This window comes from Galeopterus variegatus, unplaced genomic scaffold (assembly GCF_000696425.1).
Source record: "Galeopterus variegatus unplaced genomic scaffold, G_variegatus-3.0.2 Scaffold817, whole genome shotgun sequence".
In the NCBI taxonomy this organism is placed as follows: Eukaryota; Metazoa; Chordata; class Mammalia; order Dermoptera; family Cynocephalidae; genus Galeopterus; species Galeopterus variegatus.
In genome coordinates, this window is record NW_007726928.1 from 331247 (window position 1) to 351119 (window position 19873).

At 36.6% G+C, this 19873-nt stretch overlaps 1 protein-coding gene across 2 annotated transcripts in view; it reads right to left on the reverse strand.

Annotated features, from left to right (window-relative positions):
* PAFAH1B1 (platelet-activating factor acetylhydrolase 1b, regulatory subunit 1 (45kDa)) overlaps positions 1-19873 on the reverse strand; it is an 83395-nt gene that overhangs the window by 29107 nt on the left and 34415 nt on the right. For both annotated transcript variants that reach the window (XM_008572668.1, XM_008572669.1), the window contains one exon: positions 13568-13788. In XM_008572668.1, the coding sequence (XP_008570890.1) occupies positions 13568-13599 (32 nt within the window). In that variant the 5' untranslated portion in view covers positions 13600-13788. The remainder of the gene's footprint in view (positions 1-13567; positions 13789-19873) is intronic.

The window sequence follows — 19873 nt, forward strand, 5'->3', positions numbered from 1 at the left end:
TTTTTTTTTTTTTTTTTTCTTTTTCCGTGTCCGGCAACGGATCGCAACCTTCAGTGTTGCCCCCGTACCGGACCGGGGACCGGTTCCCGCTCACTGGCTGAGCGAGGCACGGGGGCAACACCGAGGGTTGCGATCCCGTTGCCGGTCCCCGGTCCGGTACGGGGGCAACACTGAGGGTTGCAATCCGTTGCCGGACACGGAAAAAGACAAAAGTAGGAGTGGATGACTGTCTATTTATATTCCCAGTTTCATTCTAGGGAATATAAAAGAGGGTTGGGCTACATATAATCCTACCTTTCAGAAACTTGTAAATCTGAGGAACAAAATGAAAATTACCAAAGTGTATGAAACTTAATTCAAAATAGAGAGAAATGAGACTGAATGAAAAAATCTTTTTATAAAGGCAAGATGTAATTTAGGCCTTAAAGGAGAAAAAAGTAGGCATTATAGGCAGGGAGCTGAAGGGGAGCAAGTGAATGACAATGGTATATGATGGAGACCTCAATGTATATCAAAAGGTATGTGATATTCTTGATTTTAAAACGTTCCTTATCAAGGGGTCTTCATTAAGAATGTACATTAACATTAAAAAAAGAAATCTCTCAAACCTTCAACCAATAAATATAATAGTTAATGGTAAAACACTAGAAGCATTTACACTAAAGTCAAGAACAAGATAAGAATGCCTATACTCACTATTATTAAAACTGTTCTATAAATACTAGATAAAAATATCAGAAATGAGGTGGCATTAAAATAATGAGAGAAATGGCTAAAAAACATAGGACAGAAACAGACTATAAAGGACATTCAATGCAAGAAAAAACTATTTAATGAAAATTATATTTTTTAAAAATTCCTTTATCAGAAGTGTTATACAAGGCAGGTTAGATGGGATAGCTAAATAAAGCAGTTAGTAGTTAACACTGTAGTAAGTCAAGCCCTAACTAATAAAAATGAAGATCCCTTAAAATCAGGTCATATTCATGATAAGCATCCCCAGAACTATCAAGCTAAACATAGGTTCCATTTGTTGATGGAGCAGTTTGTACCCTGCCCTAAACAGCAGGATATTCAATAAAACACAACACTACTAATACCAGGGCCTTCTGATGATGAATCATTTACTTGTTCCTGGTCTCCATTCCTCACTCTGAAATAGTCAACCCTATGTATCCTTGGGTTGCATATCCGTGGATTCAACCAACCGGATAGAAAATATTCGAGGAAAAAAAAATATTTAAGAAAACCAATACAATAAAATATAATACAAATTTTAAAATATAGTATAAAAACAATTTACATAGCATTTACATTGTATTAGGTATTATAAGTAATCTAGAGATGCTTTAAAGTATACAGAAGCATAGGTTATGTGCAACTACTACCCCATTTTATATAAGGGACTTTGAGCATCTGTGGATTTTGCTATCCATGAGTAGGAGGTAGGGAAGCCCTGGAACCAATCCCCTGAAGATACCAAGAGGTGACTGTATCTAATTGCATCCTAGCCTTCAGCTGACCTCCAACCTCACAAAGAAAATAGGAGTTACTCAGCATACAATTTTCTCAACTCCCTTATTGGTATTTGTGGCACTGTCTTCTTCTTCTACAATGTGTCTCTTTTTCTATCTAATACAACAACCCTCTAGAATACCATCAAATCTTTCAGTGAAATGCATTTGAAATGGCACAATAAAAGGGCTTTATATGAGTTCTACAGAGAGTCAACAATTTTGATCCTGATGATTATATCTTGATCATCTTTAGAAATGCCTATATTTCACTCTTTTATCAACAAATATTGAAATGTATTTTTTTAATCAAGGAGCAATTTCATAATTTTGGTTAAAATTCATAAATAATGTGTTTTTGTTTACTGGCTTATTATTTTGACAAGTCTAACATTAACAATGGGGAAAATACCAGTATTCCTACAATTCAGGATGTCATTATTTGTTAACTGGAATGATCAGGATGATGCATTCTACTGAATCAAATATTTTAATTACAACATTTCCAAAGAACAAAAAATTAAATGTAACATAAACTGAGAATACTTTAATCTTCTCTTGAAGATTCAGAAGGCCCTTTACAATCTTTTGCCTTAAGGCAATAATTAGATATGTTAATAATCTTTGTGTGGGAAGTGATAATATAGGCAACATAGGTTCCATCATTATCAAACTTTTAAAGTTTAAAAAGCAAAAGAACATCAATACATAAGCTGGATAAAAGCAATATATTAAAAAGCTTACATTTAAATGTATGTTTAATTTTATAGTCAATGAAAATGCACAGCTGTTTTTTATAAACACTTGAAATTAAGGTTATGAATTACAGTTACAGTCTCATTTCAACCCCAGTATCCAAGACATCCATGTATTTTGCTTTGTTGCTCAGTATTAATAAAATTCTAATTCACGGGCCAGCCCGTGGCTCGCTTGGGAGAGTGTGGTGCTGATAACACCAAGGCCACGGGTTCGGATCCCATATAGGGATGGCCGGTTTGCTCACTGGGTGAGCGTGGTGCTGACAACACCAAGTCAAGGGTTAAGATCCCCTTACCGGTCATCTTTAAAAAAAAAAAAGCTTAAAAATATTACAGTCATGAAAAGACATGGAGAAACCTTTAATGCAGATTGGTAAGTGAAAGAAGCCATGTGAAAAGGCTACACGCTGTGTGATTCCAACTTTCTAAGAAGGCAAAACTATGGAGATAGTAAAAATATTGGTGATTGCCAAGGACTTGGGGAGAGGGAGACAGGGATGAGTAAGTGAAGTTCAGGGAATTTTTAGGGCAGTGAAACCATTCTGTAAGATACTGCAATGGTGGATACATAACATTATACATTTTTCAAAACCCAGAGAGTATACAACAACAAGAGTGAACCCTAATGTAAACAATGGACTTAATAATATATCAATATCAGGCTCATCAATTATAACAAACATACCACACTAATGCAAGATGGTAATAATAGGGGAAATGGGTGAAAGGTGGAAGTTGGGGTGTGAGAGGAGGTATATGGTCTTCTCCTCCAAATTATCCCATTCTCAAATCAAAATTATTTCCAGGCATTAAGAATTTTTTGTAAAATGATTTTAAAGTCTATCTAGAAAAACAAATTTTAGAGAAGCCAGGAAATTTTTAAGACAGAAGAAATTAGGAGAACTTATTACCTGATACTGAAATTTACTATAAAAGTTACAATAATCAAAATAGTGTTGTTCAGGCTTCTGAAAGCAAACGAGTTCAAAACCTAACACAAAGCTTTTTAAGAAGGTGTTTTCAGATCAGTAAGAAAAGGACTAGTCAATAAATGTTTGGACATGTGGATAACGACTCAGGGAAAAAGCAGTTGGATCTCTTCCTCATATAATCAACACACACAAATTCCAGACAGCTTAGACATTAAGCATAAAAATGCCCTAAGAAAATAAAAAAAATGAATATTTATGTAATCATGATTAGTGAAGGTTTTCCCAAGCATTACTTTAAAGGAAAATAATTAAGGAAAAGACGTCGCTTTCACTACATGACACCTATTTGCAACACATGACAAAGGGTAACTATCCATAGCACACGAAAGTCCCCTTAGAAATCAACAAGAAAAATGTGAACACCCAAAAAGGAGAAAAAGAAAGAAAGAAAAAAAAAAATTGGCAATGCCATAAATAGAATTCACAAAAGAATAACAAAAGGCAATATATACACAAAAAAACAATAAAGCCTTAAGAACACAGCTAATTGAACATTAAAGTAAAAGTGGCTAAGATTTATTAAGCACCTACTTCATACCAGGCGCCATACCAAGTATTTTATATATACTATTATATTTAATCCTCGTAACTCTGTAAGGTATCCCCCTGTGAATCTAAATTTTCAAAAAGTGAGATAAGAAAATCTGGAGCGAATATTTTTACCACAACAATAACAAAGGGCTACCGGCAGATGGGATCTGGAAATATGTCTACTTTTCTGTATCTTCCAATTTTTCTTACATTAAAAATATTATAGTTTGTTCCCTAATTATCACACTCTAAATAGTTCTAAGTCTTCTACTTGTATATTTGAACTGGTGGAATTACTATGTTACCAATAACTTAAAATTTTAATTTTAACAAATACTATCAAAAAAGATGATTACAATTTTATCTTTCTAAGTACAGACATTATACTCTCTCTCTAGCGTGCCTATTTCTTTACACACTATATGAGTGTAAATTGATCTAAAACCAAATTAGCTTTTATAATAACTTAGCTCAAAGTAATGGATTTATTACTATCCAAAATCCTTAAGTGTGCTAAGTCATGTCTTGTATTCTAGACCTCAATATTTGGTTTTATTCAATTATATCTTGTTTACATTCAATCATTTTTCTAGCTATTTGGAATTAGGATTCTGTTATTCAACATATTTTACAGCTTCATGTCATCTAAAAAACAGAAAGAGAGCATGGTATATTTTAAAAACTTAAAACAGGACAAAGTCCAGTGAGTCAAACACCTCTTTTACGTTGTACTACCGTTATTTAGCCCATATTTATCTACCCTGTCCAAAGGGTATGTCATAAATACTTTTCTGAAAACCAAGCATACTCTGCGTACAGCACTTATCCAGATTAGTAACTTGTCCTAAAAGTGTAAGTTAATAGAGTTGCCTTGATAAAGAGTGGGAGCCAAGAAAAGATTCCTCCCCCATTCTTTCTTCATACTCGTACGTACTTTTATATATAGTTTGCCTTTCCTATTAACCTATGTAATACAAATACTCCTCAACTTACTATGGGGTTATATCCTGATAAACCCATTTTAAGGTGAAAATAACAAGTTCAAAATGCATTTAACAACCTACGAACATCACAGCTCAGCCTAGCCTACCTAAAACGTGATTATAACACTTACATAGCCGACAGTTGGGCAAAATCATTTGCCAACACAGTACACTGTAGAGTATCAGCTGATTATCCTCATTACGGCGTGGCTGACTGGGAGGTGTGGCTCGAGAGACAGTATTGTACCACATATTGCTAGCCCGGAAAAAGATCAAAATTCAAAATTCGAAGTAGGGTTTCTACTAAACGCTTAGTGCTTTCTGTACCATTGTAAAGTAGAAAAATCTCAACTGAACTATCCTACCTCACGGACCATCCTGTACAAGGGGTCTTCAAAAGGTTCATCGTAAGATTCATATTGCCTTTTAATTTTACTTTTCCACAAACTTTTTGAAGTACCCTCATATATTCTAGATGTCATTCCTGTTATATGTGTTGCAAATATTTTCTCCAGCCAGTTACTTGTATCTTAATCTTGTTTGAGGTCTTCCTTCATACAGCAGTTTTATATTTTGATAGAGTCAAATTTACCACTCTTCCTTTTGGTTTCAGGTTTTTTTTTTTTTTTTGTCTTTTGTCTTTTTTCCGTGTCCGGCAACGGATCGCAACCCTCAGTGTTGCCCCCGTACCGGACCGGGGACCGGCAACGGGACCGCAAGCATCGGCGTTGCTCCCGCGCCTCGCTCAGCCAGTGAGCGGGAGCCGGTCTGTATGTGGGATCCGAACCCTCGGACGGGAGCGCCGCCGTGCTTCCCAAGCGGCGCACTATCCAGTGCGCCACTGGGCCGGCCCCTCAGGTTTTTGTTTTTGTTTTTCTTTTGGTGACTGGCCAGTACAGGGATCTGAACCCTTGACCTCAGTATTATAAGGCCATCCTCTAACCAACTGAGCTAACTGGCCAGTCCTCAGCATTTTACATCTTGAGGAAGTCCTTTGCTACCAAAAGGCTGTATTTTCCTCTACCACCTTACTTTGTTATTTTGCATGTGTTTAATATTTAGGCTTTTAACGACACCATCTTTATCATATGATAAATTTCATAAATGGTCCTGTCTCTGAACTTTATTTATTACCCTAAACTATTTGCCTATTCCGTAAACATTTTACTTACTGCCTTTAAAATAACATTTGGATATCTAGTACAATCTGTTCCTTCCTCACTAATCATTTAAAACTTTTTAACTGTTTTTCTCTTCCAGATGAATATTAGAATCAAGCTGGTCAAATTCATAAAAAATTCTGTTTGGATTTTGGTTGGGGTTGCACTTAATTTTATTAATAATTTGAGAGTTCTGACATCTTTCGATTACTGACTTTTTCATCCAGAAACACGGCAAAGAAATCTTTTCTACTACATTATCCAATAACAAAAACTATATTTGTATGCTATCTTGTTTCAGGCCACAATACTATGTAGATCATATCATCTACAAATAATAAGTTTGGTTTCTTCCTTTCCAATATTTTATCTAATTCATTTTATTGCCTTATGCATTGGCTAGAATCTCAAATATACATTTAACCTGTTGCAGAAACATAGAAACTCTTAGCTTGTTCTTGACTTCAATGGAAATGCACTTACTATTTCTAACGTGTGTTGTAAATTTTTGATAAAGAGCCTTAAGTTAAAAAAAATCCTATTCCTTATTATCTAAGAAGTTTTCAACAATCAGGAATGGGTATTAAAAGTAATACTTCATGCATCTTTTGAATTGATCATATGATTTTTCTCCTATTTATTAACATAGTAATTACATTACAGGTTTCTTAATGTTGAACCACCCTTCCAATCCTGGGATAAGTTATATATATATATATATATATATATATATTTTTTTTTTTGTCTTTTTCCGTGTCCGGCAACGGATCGCATGCAACCCTCAGTGTCGCCCCCGTACCAGACCGGGACCAGCAACGGGATCGCAACCCTCGGCGTTGCTCCCGCGCCTCGCTCAGCCAGTGAGCGGGAACCGGTCTGTATGTGGGATCCGAACCCTCGGCGGGAGCGCCGCCTGGCCGGCCCGTGGGATAAGTTATATTTTGCCATGATTAAATTTTCATATGCTACTGGAGTCAACTGTGATATTATGTATCTTTATATCCGAGTTCATATAAAAAATCAGCCTGACTGGATCCCATACTGGCCAGACCCCCGCCTCCCAAAATAGCCTACAGGTTTCTTTATTGTTTTCCTCTTACCTAATATTACTATCAAGGATGTGCCAGCCTCAGAAAATGAGCTCCTAAGTTTTCCACCTTTTTCGATGTTCTTGAAGAGACAATATAATTTGGGAAGTAACAGGTTCTAAAAGATTTGACAGAATTATTAGAATCTAGTCTTGAAAATGGTCTGAGCTTGAAGTCTTTAACTTTGTAATTTTCTCTATAGTAATAATCTATTCAAGTTTTCTACTTCTTCCTGAACCAATTTTATTATATATTTTCCTAGAAAATCACCTGTCATTAAGATTTTCAAATTTAATAGGATAAAATACAATTTTTTTCATAATTTTGAAAATCACCCGAGTTCCTTTTATGTTGTCTTTCTCATTTCTATATTGCTTATTTGTAGCTTTTCTTTTTATTAAATCAGTTTTGTCACAGGGAGCTGGGGAAAGCTGAACCCAGCTGCAGCCAGGTAAAGAGCACCAAAAACACCATTTCCATGCGGGTAGCCCACCATAGCAATTGCAATTGGCATGGGTGCCACAAAAGGGGCTGGTCTCTATAGCAGCAGTCACAGTCACTGTGCAGATAGCACACCAGACTCTCAACTGCACTGACATAAGAGGCACTGGTGGAGACCAAAAAAAAAAAAGAGGTCCTCTCTCTCCACAAAGCACACTCCAGAGTAACAGAAGGGGAGGACTTGATCACACCTGTCTCAGTACTGGACAGATCATCTAGGCAACAAACCAACAGAGGAACAGTTTATCTATCAGATGGAGAGAACAAATCTATGGTTATTAGAGGTAGAAGGGGAAGAGGAAAGGGGCGACTGGATAAGGGGCATAAAGAATAAGTATGATTTGTAACAATGAATATGATAATAAAGAATTTTTTTAAAAAATCAGTGTCTATTTACTTTTTAAAAAGCTAGTTTTGGGGTCCGGCCCAGTGGCGCACTGCGCTAGTGCACCGCTTGGGAAGTGCGGAGGCGCTCCCGCCGAGGGTTCGGATCCCACATACAGACCGGTTCCCGCTCACTGGCTGAGCGAGGCACGGGGGCAACACCGAGGGTTGCAATCCCGTTGCCGGTCCCGGTCCGGTACGGGGGCGACACTGAGGGTTGCGATCCGTTGCCGGACACGGAAAAAAGACAAAACAACCAGATTTCATTTTCTAACATTAATTTCTATTTTTATTATTTTCTATTTATTATTAATCCCTTCCCTCTGCTTCCTTTGGGCTATTCTGTTGTTCTTATTCTTGAATTGAATGCATAGTTCATTTTTTTTCCTTTTTTTTGTCGGTTGGCTAGTATGGCGATCCAAACCCTTGACCTTAGTGTCATAACACCACACTCTAACCAACTGAACTAAACGGCTAGCCCTCATAGTTCATTTTTGGTCTTTGTTTTTATAAGCATTCATTAAAGACTATATTTTCTATATGCTATGTTGGCTACATCTGACAATTCCGAGTACCCTCATTATTATTGATTTCTTCAGTTCCTAAGTTTCACTCTGATCTCAATTCTTGAGTTGTTTAGGAGTATATTTTTAAATGTCCACAAGACCAGATTTCTTAGCTCTCCTTTTGCTATTATTTTTTATTTTTGTTGTACTACGGTCAGCAAATGAGGTCTATGTGATTTCTGCTTTTTGGAATTTGAGATTTTTTTTTTTTTTTTTTTTCTTGGCAGCTGGCTGGTATAGAGATCCAAACCCTTGACCTTGACGTTATAATGCCATGCTCTAACAAATGAGCTAACCAGCCAGCCCCTGGATTTGAGATTTTCTTTGCAGCCTACTGCATGGCAATTTTTAAAAACACACTTATTACTGAGCGGGGAAAATGTGTGACCTAAGAATTATTCATTTAACTTTTACTTGTCATTCATTTATGGAAGTAAGAAAAAATTATTCCTTATCATACAAAGACTCATGGAAGACTGTTTATGAGCCCATTTTGAAAAAAGTACACAATGACAAACTCCACCCAACCAACAGAATAACTGAAATGAAAATTCATGGGAAATTGTGGCACAAATGAATTAGGGGTGTGCACTAAATCAAACACAGTGCAAATATTATCAACTAGGACAACATAAAAATAATACAATTTCTTCATCTTTCATGGGGGGAGATTAATAGATAAAATTTGGTAAAGAAATGGAGGTCTAAGTTTATTTTGTTAAAGTAACTACTAGATGAAATAACAACAGATAATACCATTTCCAAATTCACAGAAAGGGGGGAAGGGTGAAAATAATATCAAAAACAGGTTACAAAGTATAACTTTAAAAACCTTAAGAAACAAGGCGATGCTCATGGAATTTTTATAAATCATAAAAAAATATCCAAAAAACATGTAATACACATAAGTAGCTACCTCTGGAAAGTGGGGTTGAGATGTTGAAGGAGCAGGTGTCAATGTTTACATTCTGACATATATTACTTTTGGTAATACCATTTTGTTTAATAAATAATGAACTTGAATTAAAAAACTGGTTCTGCCTGTTATTCGTCATAAAGCTAGATTAATTTTAAAGTCTCCCATCCTCAATTTATCTATAAAACAGATACCTGCTGTACTCACAAAAATGTTTTATTATTACTCATGTTTGTACGCCCCAGAGCAGTAAGAACATAGAAGGCAGGCAAAACACATTTGCTGAGTTGAATCACATTTAGTACTACTGCTCGTATTATCTCTTTTAAGTGTGTCAAAAATTCATTTCCACTTCTATCCCAAAAATAGCTCAAAGAATTTTACAGGCTAATTGCTATCCAATCTACTAGAAATGCTAAAATGTTACAAAGGTCAATTAAGATGTCAAAATCTATCTTACTCCCAAGAAGTACATAAACATCGGTTTCCTCCTATCATAGTAAATATACACATTCTTTTCAAAATTGGGAGAAAAAAAATCTCTTCATTTTACTTCCTCATTAAAAACTGGAAGATACTAAATCTGTTTCCCAGATTTACATTTTGATCTTGTTATAAGAAATTTTCTTTCCTTGACAAACACTTTTAAGTCTTTTCTCACCTAAAATTCTCTAAAAATTTAGTCGCCTGAAATCAGGTTCTCCCCTCTCACTTTACTTTTACCCAAATTAAAAGCTCTCTTTTTAGCCATAATGCTTACTCTAATTTTTTTTTTTTTTTCATTGGTGGCTGGCTGGTAAGGGGAAGTACTCATTATGATTATGAGGGACTTCCAAGGGAGCTCACACAAACCATCTGGAAGAAAAACATCTGAATTGACTCAGAAACAAGAATGATTTAAAAAGATATACATCACCAATAATACAAAAGTACATACACACAGGGCTATTCATCACAATATTATCTGTAATCACAACATGCTGGAAACTACATAAATGTCCCAAACATGGTGGATTGGCTGAAGAAATTATTATATACATACAGTGGAGTACTATGTACTGTGTATACAGCTGTTTAAAAAAAGACTACGAAGATCTCTCTGAAGTGATATGGAATAAGTTCTAGGAAGTACTGCTAAGCAAAAGAAAGCAAGAGCAAAAGTGCATATATGCTACCTTTTATTTAAGAAAGAAGGGAGAAATAATAAAACATACATAATCTCTCTCATTTTTATAAACCAATGAGATTGGTTCCTCCAAAGGGTAGGAGTAACACGGTGGAAGAGATTCAGAAGAGAGTAACTCCTTTGAGTATACATTTTTGTACAGATAATGATCTACATATCTAAAAGTTAAATTAACAAGGATGGGAAGAAACAAAAACTAGAATAGATAAACCCAACTATATTTCAAATGAATAATATAACCACACAAGGAGGGGAAAGAAACAGTAACAATCAAAACAAATCTAAGTAAGTTATGAACACAGTATTTGATTATATTCCCTCAGTCAGGGGCAGGGTGTGTGGAGGGAGAATTGCATACAAATATTTAACCCTTTATAGGGGGTTGTTTTTTGTAGTAGGATGAGGGGAACGATTCTGAAACTATTTTAAAAGTATTACAGGATTGAGCAAATGAGTCGATGTGTTCATATTGCTGGGAGTCAGGGCTCTCACTATAGAACCAGGGAGATATAAACATGATATAGGAGAAGAAAGAACTTGTGGGATTAGACTGGAATTAGATGTAGTCTAATGATTTCTAAAATAAGTACACTGTGTACATGTCTATGTACATTATTAGTGGTTTTCAACCAGGGACACTGGCAATGTCTGTAGACATTTTTCGTTGTGGCATCTAGTGGGTAGAAGCCAGATGTTGCTCATCAACCAAAAGTATACAGAACAGCCCCTGCAACAAAGAATTATTCAGCCCAAAATGTCAATAATGCCAAAACTGAGAAAACCCTAATATATGTCTACATTGTGTGTCTTTATATGTGTTCACACATACATGTAATTCCTAGATCTGTCTTCTTAAAGGGCCTAGGAACAAAGATATCCCAATAATAATGGGCAAACCTAGTGCACATATCTTGGTCTCTAACACCAATCCTAAGAGGAACCAAGGCTTGCCAGAGAAATGGCTGATTCTAGGGTTAAGGCAGTATAAGTACACAATATGCCTGGATCTTCTTGTGCTAGAAAGTAAGGAAGTACTCCCCCAAAATGATAGAGGCATATACAAGATCCAGCTGGAGTTACCAAACCTGGTAACTATGCTCCAAATCTGGGACAATTCAAGCACCAAAACAGTAAGAATAGTAAGGAACGATACTGTTAAAAATACAAGTCATGAATTCATACCGATAATGAAAGGACAAGTAAACAAAAGGGAGAAAAAGAAATTCCCCTGCTTACAGTAAAAAAGTGAGTGCTCACTAGTAAATATGGAATGATTGGTGGTGTTAGAAAATCATCATTTTGGGGGCCGGCCCGTGGCTCACTTGGGAGAGTGTGGTGCTGATAACACCAAGGCCAAGGGTTAAGATCCCTATATAGGGATGGCCATTTAGCTCTCTTGGGAGAGCGTGGTGCTGACAACACCAAGTCAAGGGTTAAGATCCCCTTACTGGTCATCTTAAAAAGAAAAAAAATCATCATTTTGCAACCACTGCAGTAAAATATGGTTCAGGCAAGAATCATCAACCGATGTTAAATCTAGGGGGAAATACTGATGGAAAACAAGAATGTTTGCATGGTGCTAAAGTACCTCCCCACTTACTCTGTTGTAAAGGAAATAATAGTAATATAGAGTTACTATTAAAAAATCTTGGCTGAGAGATGAAAATTAACATCATCACTTATGGACAAATGGCTATTATGTGTCTCTAGATGTGATACTATGAGAATACAAAATTACTTATGTAGTATTCTGGCCAAGAATGTATAACCAGAATCTAATCACAAGGAAACTAATTAGAAAAATCCAAAATGAGGAACACTTTATTTAAAAAAAAAAAAAAAAAGTCTATTCGAAAACATCAATGTCATAAAAGACAAAGAAAGGCCAAGGAAATAATTCAGATTAAATAAGACTAAACAGATATAACAACTAAATGCAATACCTGATTGCTAACTCTACTGTGATTTTATAGAAGAATATCCTTACTCTTAGGAACTGAATACTGAAGTATCTGGGGGGAGAGGTCTTTGATATAACAAGGCCATTTAACAGCAACGTACTGTTAAATGGTTTAGAGAAAAAATATTGTGTGTGCATACCCACAACCCCGCCATAGAGTGCAGATGATAAAGTAAATAGTACAAAATAGGTGAATTTTGTAAAACATATATAAGTATTCTCTGTACTAATCTTGCAGCTTTTTTATAAATTTAAAATTACTTCCATATAAAAAGTTTTTTAAAGCCATAGAAAAAATTTTTTTAAATTTAAGTATGAAGCTAAATTTGCCCCACTATATTCTTTTTTTATCAACTGACCAGTACAGGGATCAAAACCCATGACTGCAGTGTTATCAGCACCACACTCTAACCAAGTGAGCTAACTGGCCAGCCCCCTCCCCCAATATTCTTCACTACAAAAATGAAATGCTATACAATCTATACAATACTATAAAATATAAAGCCATAAAATATAAAATAGCAGTGGTCAAACCATTTTACACCTCTCTCATTAATGCATTTGCATTAACTATCATATTAGCCACCTCATAAAGTTTAAATCCTATAATAGCTATTGGAAGATAAAAGATAAAAATACAAAAGGCAAAGGAAAGGCATTAGCAATAATAAAAATGAAAAGGCTTTCATTTTTCTAAGACATGGATTCCAGACAAAAAAATTTTTAAAAAGCTCTGAAGCATCTATCTTACTACTGAACATAATATATTCAAAAGACAAGCTTAGATATAAAACTTATCCTAACTAACTTGTTTTGCTTTACACTTATACATGATCAAGACACAAGGGTAAATAATTCTATGTCAAAGTAAGATCCAGTTTCAAAATCAGACCAAACTGCCCAAACCAATATTTGAACACTGGTAAAAATAATTTTGCTCATAGACCTGCCAAATCTGCATTTTAATTTGCTACTTTGTCTCTTATGAGAAAGAGGGTTTTTTTAAAGCACAAAACAGAGAAACTTACAGTTCATCTCGTTGTCTCTGGGACAGCACCATTTTGGCTGTAATGTCAAGCTTATTTGATACAGTGGTATGTTCCTCCTTTGGGAAATCAAAAAGCTTTGCGATCTCTGGGTTTATAATTAAATATGCCACTAAGTGGCTTCCACACAGGAGAAAATGATTCTTTTACAAGTGGATCCAACCAGTAACTGGGAGATATTCAACAAGTAAGGTTCATTCCACCTATGAAGAAAGAGAAAGAGAAAATTATTTTTTTCACTTAAAATTTAAATTATTTCTAAATTATTAATTGCAGTAAACACTTTCAAAGATGAGGTTTACCATGATGCTAATATGAATATTAGATGACATTTTCAAACTACAGTGAAAATCAATTGATGGCAAAATACATAGTATTTTATGTATTTTAAAGAGCCAAAACAGCAATCTTTTAAAATTTAACATACATTTACCCACTCCTAAACCATATTACCTGCTAGGTACATTTAATTTCAATATTAACATATAACTTCTCTAGAAGACTATAATTCTCCCTTAAAGACAAAAATTAAATTCTCTAATTTCCAAAAGGTAGAAAAAGTAAAACAAGCAAGGATTTCACAAAATGTACACAAATAATGCCAACCATAATTGAAGCAACCTTCAAGGTTGAATGTTAGCCATCAATAACCTTAGAATGCCTGATGTTCATAATGTAAATAAACTGCTGAGCAATCTCACTCTTTTAAACAACGCACTTAATCAAGAAACAAATTTAATATTATTTCAATTCATTTTGCATCCCTTAGAAGCATGTGTTTTTGAAACAAAAAACTGAATGGACTACCCTAGATTCTATATGCTCATAAAGAATCCACTTCTCTAACCTAGTTTTTCAATGTAACTTAACATTTCAGAGCCCATACTTTATGCTGTAACACCATACAATCAATTTCTACATAATATCTAAAAAGTATTGTTGTGACCAACTCAGCTAGAGTAGATGTAGCCAAAGTGAGAAAATTCAAGAATTGTTCCATTAAAAATCATTCCTCAAATCTAAAAAAATTCCTGTTTGTCTCATCACATTAAAAAAAAATAGGTAAAGGAAATTTCCATTGCATTTAGAAAATATATTTGAGATAGTCTTACTTAAAATGCAGGCTACTGGTATACATAAAATTCAAAAGCAATAGAAAGCCATCCTCCAAATGAAATAAAATTAATGTATAATGAAGGGCCCATGGGACCACAAATCAAGAGACATACAATGGATAGAGGAAAACAAGGACCATTTCTTGAGTGCCTTTTTCATGCCATGCCAGGTACTGTTCCAGGTACTGGCAATACAGTGGTAAATACACAGTTATCAGAGAAAAATGAAAAAAGTAAGCCTTGGTTTCAAATATGAACCCCGAATCAAAAAGTGAGAGCTCAGAAGCTCCAAATGGCGGCTGTTGATTTCAGTGGAGATCCTTTTCCACTGGGCAACTCTAGTAAATATACAAAGGAATTTATTTTATGATCCTTAATGATTCTTCTGACTTGGAGCCCAGGTAGCTAAAAACATTAGCCGAAAGCCATCACTCCTACTCTAAATCCAGAGATATATGATATGTCACTAACAAACAGTGGAATTAGAACCAAACATGATGAACAACCCAGAAAACTAGCCATCTTTGGTATTTAACAACTCCCAACTATTTAAGCTTCACTTTTCTTTTTTTATTAATTATGGTAAAAATATATATATAACATAAGGACTGTCATTTTAAAATATACATTTGTCATTTTAACATATACAACTGCAGGGAATTAGTTACACTCACAATGCTACGTAACTACCTCCATCTATTTCCAAAACTTTTTCATAATTTTAACATAAACGCTGTACCCATTAAACAAAAACTTATTATTCCTTCCTTATCTAAGCCTCACTTTTCTAAGTCTTAATTGTCACCAAGCCAAAGCATCTAGGGACTCATATACTCTAAAAAAGGTCATGGTAGGGGGGTTAAGGATTACCTCACAATAGCGACTATGTGAACTGTCTATAGGTTTCTATTATCTGTGACAACAGTAATCCACTGACAGAGAATCACATAAATTAAAGTGAAAAACAGGCATGGCAAAAATTCCTGCTTCAATCAAGAAACAATACTATACTACAAATCAACATATAGGAATACCAGAATACTGTCCTAACGACAGTACTGGAATAGTAGGATTGTCTAATAACAATAAAACCAAGACAAACAAATCACTGAATGTATACTGTTGTACTGAACAAATCAATTTTTACAATTATAGAACACATACTATGTGCCAGGCACTGTCTTATACACCAAGTTGAATGGGAAAAAGACATAATTTTTACATTCAAGAAGTTACAATCTACTGGAAGAGTCAGCCAAGAAACAGGCAGTTAAAACAGTTTGAAAAGTGTGACAAGTGTACCACATAAGAGGTGACAACTCAGGATGAAGCTGAGCAGGTAAGCAGAGGATCACAAAACAAGCTCAGGTCTTTACAATTTATTCCAGGGCCAATATGTAGCCATTAAATAAGGGTTTTTTTTTTTTTTAGAAAAATCACTCACTTATATAGTTAAGAATGGACCAGAAATAAGGCTGGCAGTAATAAAGGTGACAGATGATGGGGTCTACACTAGGACAGCAGCAGTAAATGAAGAGAATTAGTTTAGGATTTCAGTTTTTTACCAGGTAAATCTTACAGGACTGGTGATTAGATGTGGGCAGCCAGAAAGTGAGAAAGGTCAGTCAAGGAGTCAAGAATAACTTCCAGAGATTTCTGACTTAGACCTAAGTTGAACAGGAAGCTCCAGTGTGTGAAGGGATGAAGAATGGATGAGATGACCCATGGAGAATGTGCAGAGCAGGATGAGCAGAGGGCCTAAGCTAGAGCAACACACAGCAACAACACTTAAAAGAAGAGTACAACTGAGGCTGAGAGGAAGCAGTAAAAGTAAAAATAGCGGAGAGCATGTCACAGAAGCTAAGGGAGTATTTCAAGAGGAGGAGGCAATCAGTAGTATCCAAAGTTGTCCAACTATCAAGCAAAATAAGGTTCAGATGGGTCTGTTGTATTTAGCACAGAGTTCATTCATAACCTTGAGAAAGGTTTCAGTAAAATGGCAGGGATATGGTCTAACATGAGAGAAACCATATTTAAACAGGCAAGGAGATGAAGGAGAGAGAGAGATGGTACCATAAACAAATACTGACAAGTAAAGAGAAATACAGAAAAGTGGTTTTTCTCTGTGTTGCTTTTATCAGCCAAATTAGATGCTTAGAGACCTACTGAATTAGAAACTCTGGAGATGGGGCCCAAGAACAAGCTTTCCAGGCAATTTTGATGCACAGGACTTCCGGTCAAGATGGCAGAATAGACGGTCCCTAGCATCACTCTCTCCCACAAATCAACCAATTTACAAATATAAAAACATAACATCAAGTGCATACGGAACGGGGAGATGTCCAGCAGGGGAGGCAGAAGCTCCGCAGAGACCACGTGCCCTGCGGGGCCGTCGTTGCATGATCCAGCAGATAGGCTTCACCGCCACCACCTGGCTCCATAACCAGCCCGGCCCGGTGTGCACGGCGTGGGGAGACGTCCAGCAGAGGAGGCGGAGGCTCCGCAGAAACCACACACCCTGTGGGGCAGCCACTGCACGATCCAGCAGAGAGGCTTCACCGCAGGCACCCAGCTCCATTCCCAGCCCAGCCTTGTACACAGGGAGCAGGGTGACATCCAGCAGGGGAGGCGGGACCTCCACGGGGACCACACCACCACCACGCGATCCAGCAGCCTGTCCCAGTACACGCGGAGCAGGGAGACGTCCAGCAGGGGAGGCAGAAGATCTGCAGATACCACACCACCGCCATGCGATCCAGCAGCCCGGCCCAGTGTGTACGGAGCAGAGAGACATCCAGCAGGGGAGGCGGAAGTTCCGTAGAGACCACACACCCTAATGGGGGGCTGCCGCAGCACGATCCAGCAGGAGGTACGCTTCACCACTGCCACCTGGCTCCATCCCAAGCCTGGCCCAGTGTGCTCCGAGGAGGGAAACATCCAGCAGGGGAAGGGGAAGCTCCACAGAGACCACTAGCTCTGCGGTGCCTCAGAGCATCCCAGCAGCCCAGCCCCGTGCACGCAGAACAGGGAGACGCCCAGCAGGGGAGGTGGAAACTCGGCAGAGACCACACACCCTGCGGCACCACTCCGTGACTCAGCAGCCCGGCCAAGTCCAAGCTAACCAGGGAGGTGGCTCCCCGGAGAGGCCCAAGACCCAAGGCAACCACACACGCAAGGCACTAGTGGCCAACTGAGCAGTCACTGAGGTAGCCATACCAAATTGACAACCCCAGCAACATTGCAGTCAGACAATACTGTCAAACCTGTGGACTGTGAAACCCCCTGCCACAATGAATAAACATCAAAGAAAAGATACCAGAAATACGAAAAATCAAGAAAGTACACCACCAAAGGTTAATGACTCTCAAGCTCTAGATCCTATAGAACAAGAAGCCCTTGAAATGACTGACAAGGAATTTCGAGTGATAATTCTAAGAAAACTGAATGAGATACAAGAAAACTCAGCTAGACAACATGATGAAACGAGGAAAAGTATACAGGACCTGAAAAAAGAAATGTACAAGGAAATCAATGCCCTGAAAAAAAATGTAGCAGAACTTCCAAACTGAAGAATTTATTCAGCAAAATAAAAAACACAACAGAGAGTTTAACAAGCAGGCTTGCGGAAGTTGAAGAGAGAACTTCTGAACTTGAAGATGGGCTGTTTGAAATAATACAGGCAGACAAAAAAAAAAAAAAGAAAAAAGAATCAAAGGCATTGAAGAAAATCTGAGAGAAATATCAGACAACCTTGAGTGCTCAAATATCCGAGTCATGGGTATTCCAGAAGGGGAGGAAAAAGGAGATTGCACTGAAAACATATTCAACAAAATAGTGGCAGAAAACTTCCCAGGTATAGCAAAAATCACAGATCTTCAAATCCAGGAAGCTCAAAGATCTCCAAATGTATTCAACCCAAACAGGTCTTCTCCAAGACGTGTTAGAGTCAAATTGGCAAAACTCAAAGACAAAGAGAGAATCTTAAAAGCTGCAAGAGAGAAGCGTCAAATCACCTATAAGGGAGCCACAATCAGACTAACATCAGACTTTTCATCATAAACCGTAAAAGCCAGAAAGGAATGGGGTGATATATTCAAAATACTAAAAGACAGAGATTGCCAGCCAAGAATACTCTACCCTGCAAGGCTATCCTTCTGAAATGAAGGGCAAATAGTATATTTCTCAGACAAACAAAAACTGCGGGAGTTCACCACCACACCACCACCCTTACAAGAAATTCTCAAGGGAGTACTGGGTTTGGTTCCTGAAAAATAACTACCACTGCTATAAAAACCTAAGAAATATCAAAATCCACTAATATAATAAAAATGGCATTTGTGAAGAGAAAACAAATAAACAAAAAGGCTATCTACAACCCAAGGAACCAACAAATACAGAAAACAAACAGTAAATCAGAAAGAAAGGAACAAAAGACACCTAAGACAACCAAACAATAATCAATAAAATGCTAGGAATAAATCAACACTTTTCAATAACAACTCTTAATGGAGTAGCTCTTCCTATATCTGATAAAATAGATTTTAAAATAAAAACCATAAAAAGAGACAATGAGGGACACTACATAATGATAAAAGGACTGATCCATCAAGAAGACATAACAATCATAAATATGTACGCACCCAATGTTGGAGCAGCCAGATTTATAAAACAAACTCTGTTAGACCTAAAGAAGGAAATAGACACTAATACCGTAATATCAGGGGACCTGAACACCCCACTGTCAATATTGGACAGATCATCTAGGCAAAGAATCAGTAGAGAAACACAAGATCTAAACGATACTCTAGACCAATTGGACCTGGCAGATATCTACAAAACATTCCATCCAACAATCTCAGAATATTCATTCTTCTCATCAGCACATGGATCATTCTCCAGGATTGATCACATATTAGGTCACAAATCAAGTCTCAACAAATTCAAAAAACTTGGAATTATCCCATGTATTTTCTCAGACCACAATGAATTAAAATTAGAAATCAATAACAAACGAAATTCTGTAAACTATACAAACACATGGAAATTAAACAGCGTTCTACTTAATGACATATGGGTCCAAGAAGAAATTAAGCAGGAAATCAAAAAATTTATTGAAACTAATGAAAATAATGATACATCATACCAAAACCTGTGGGATACTGCAAAAGCAGTA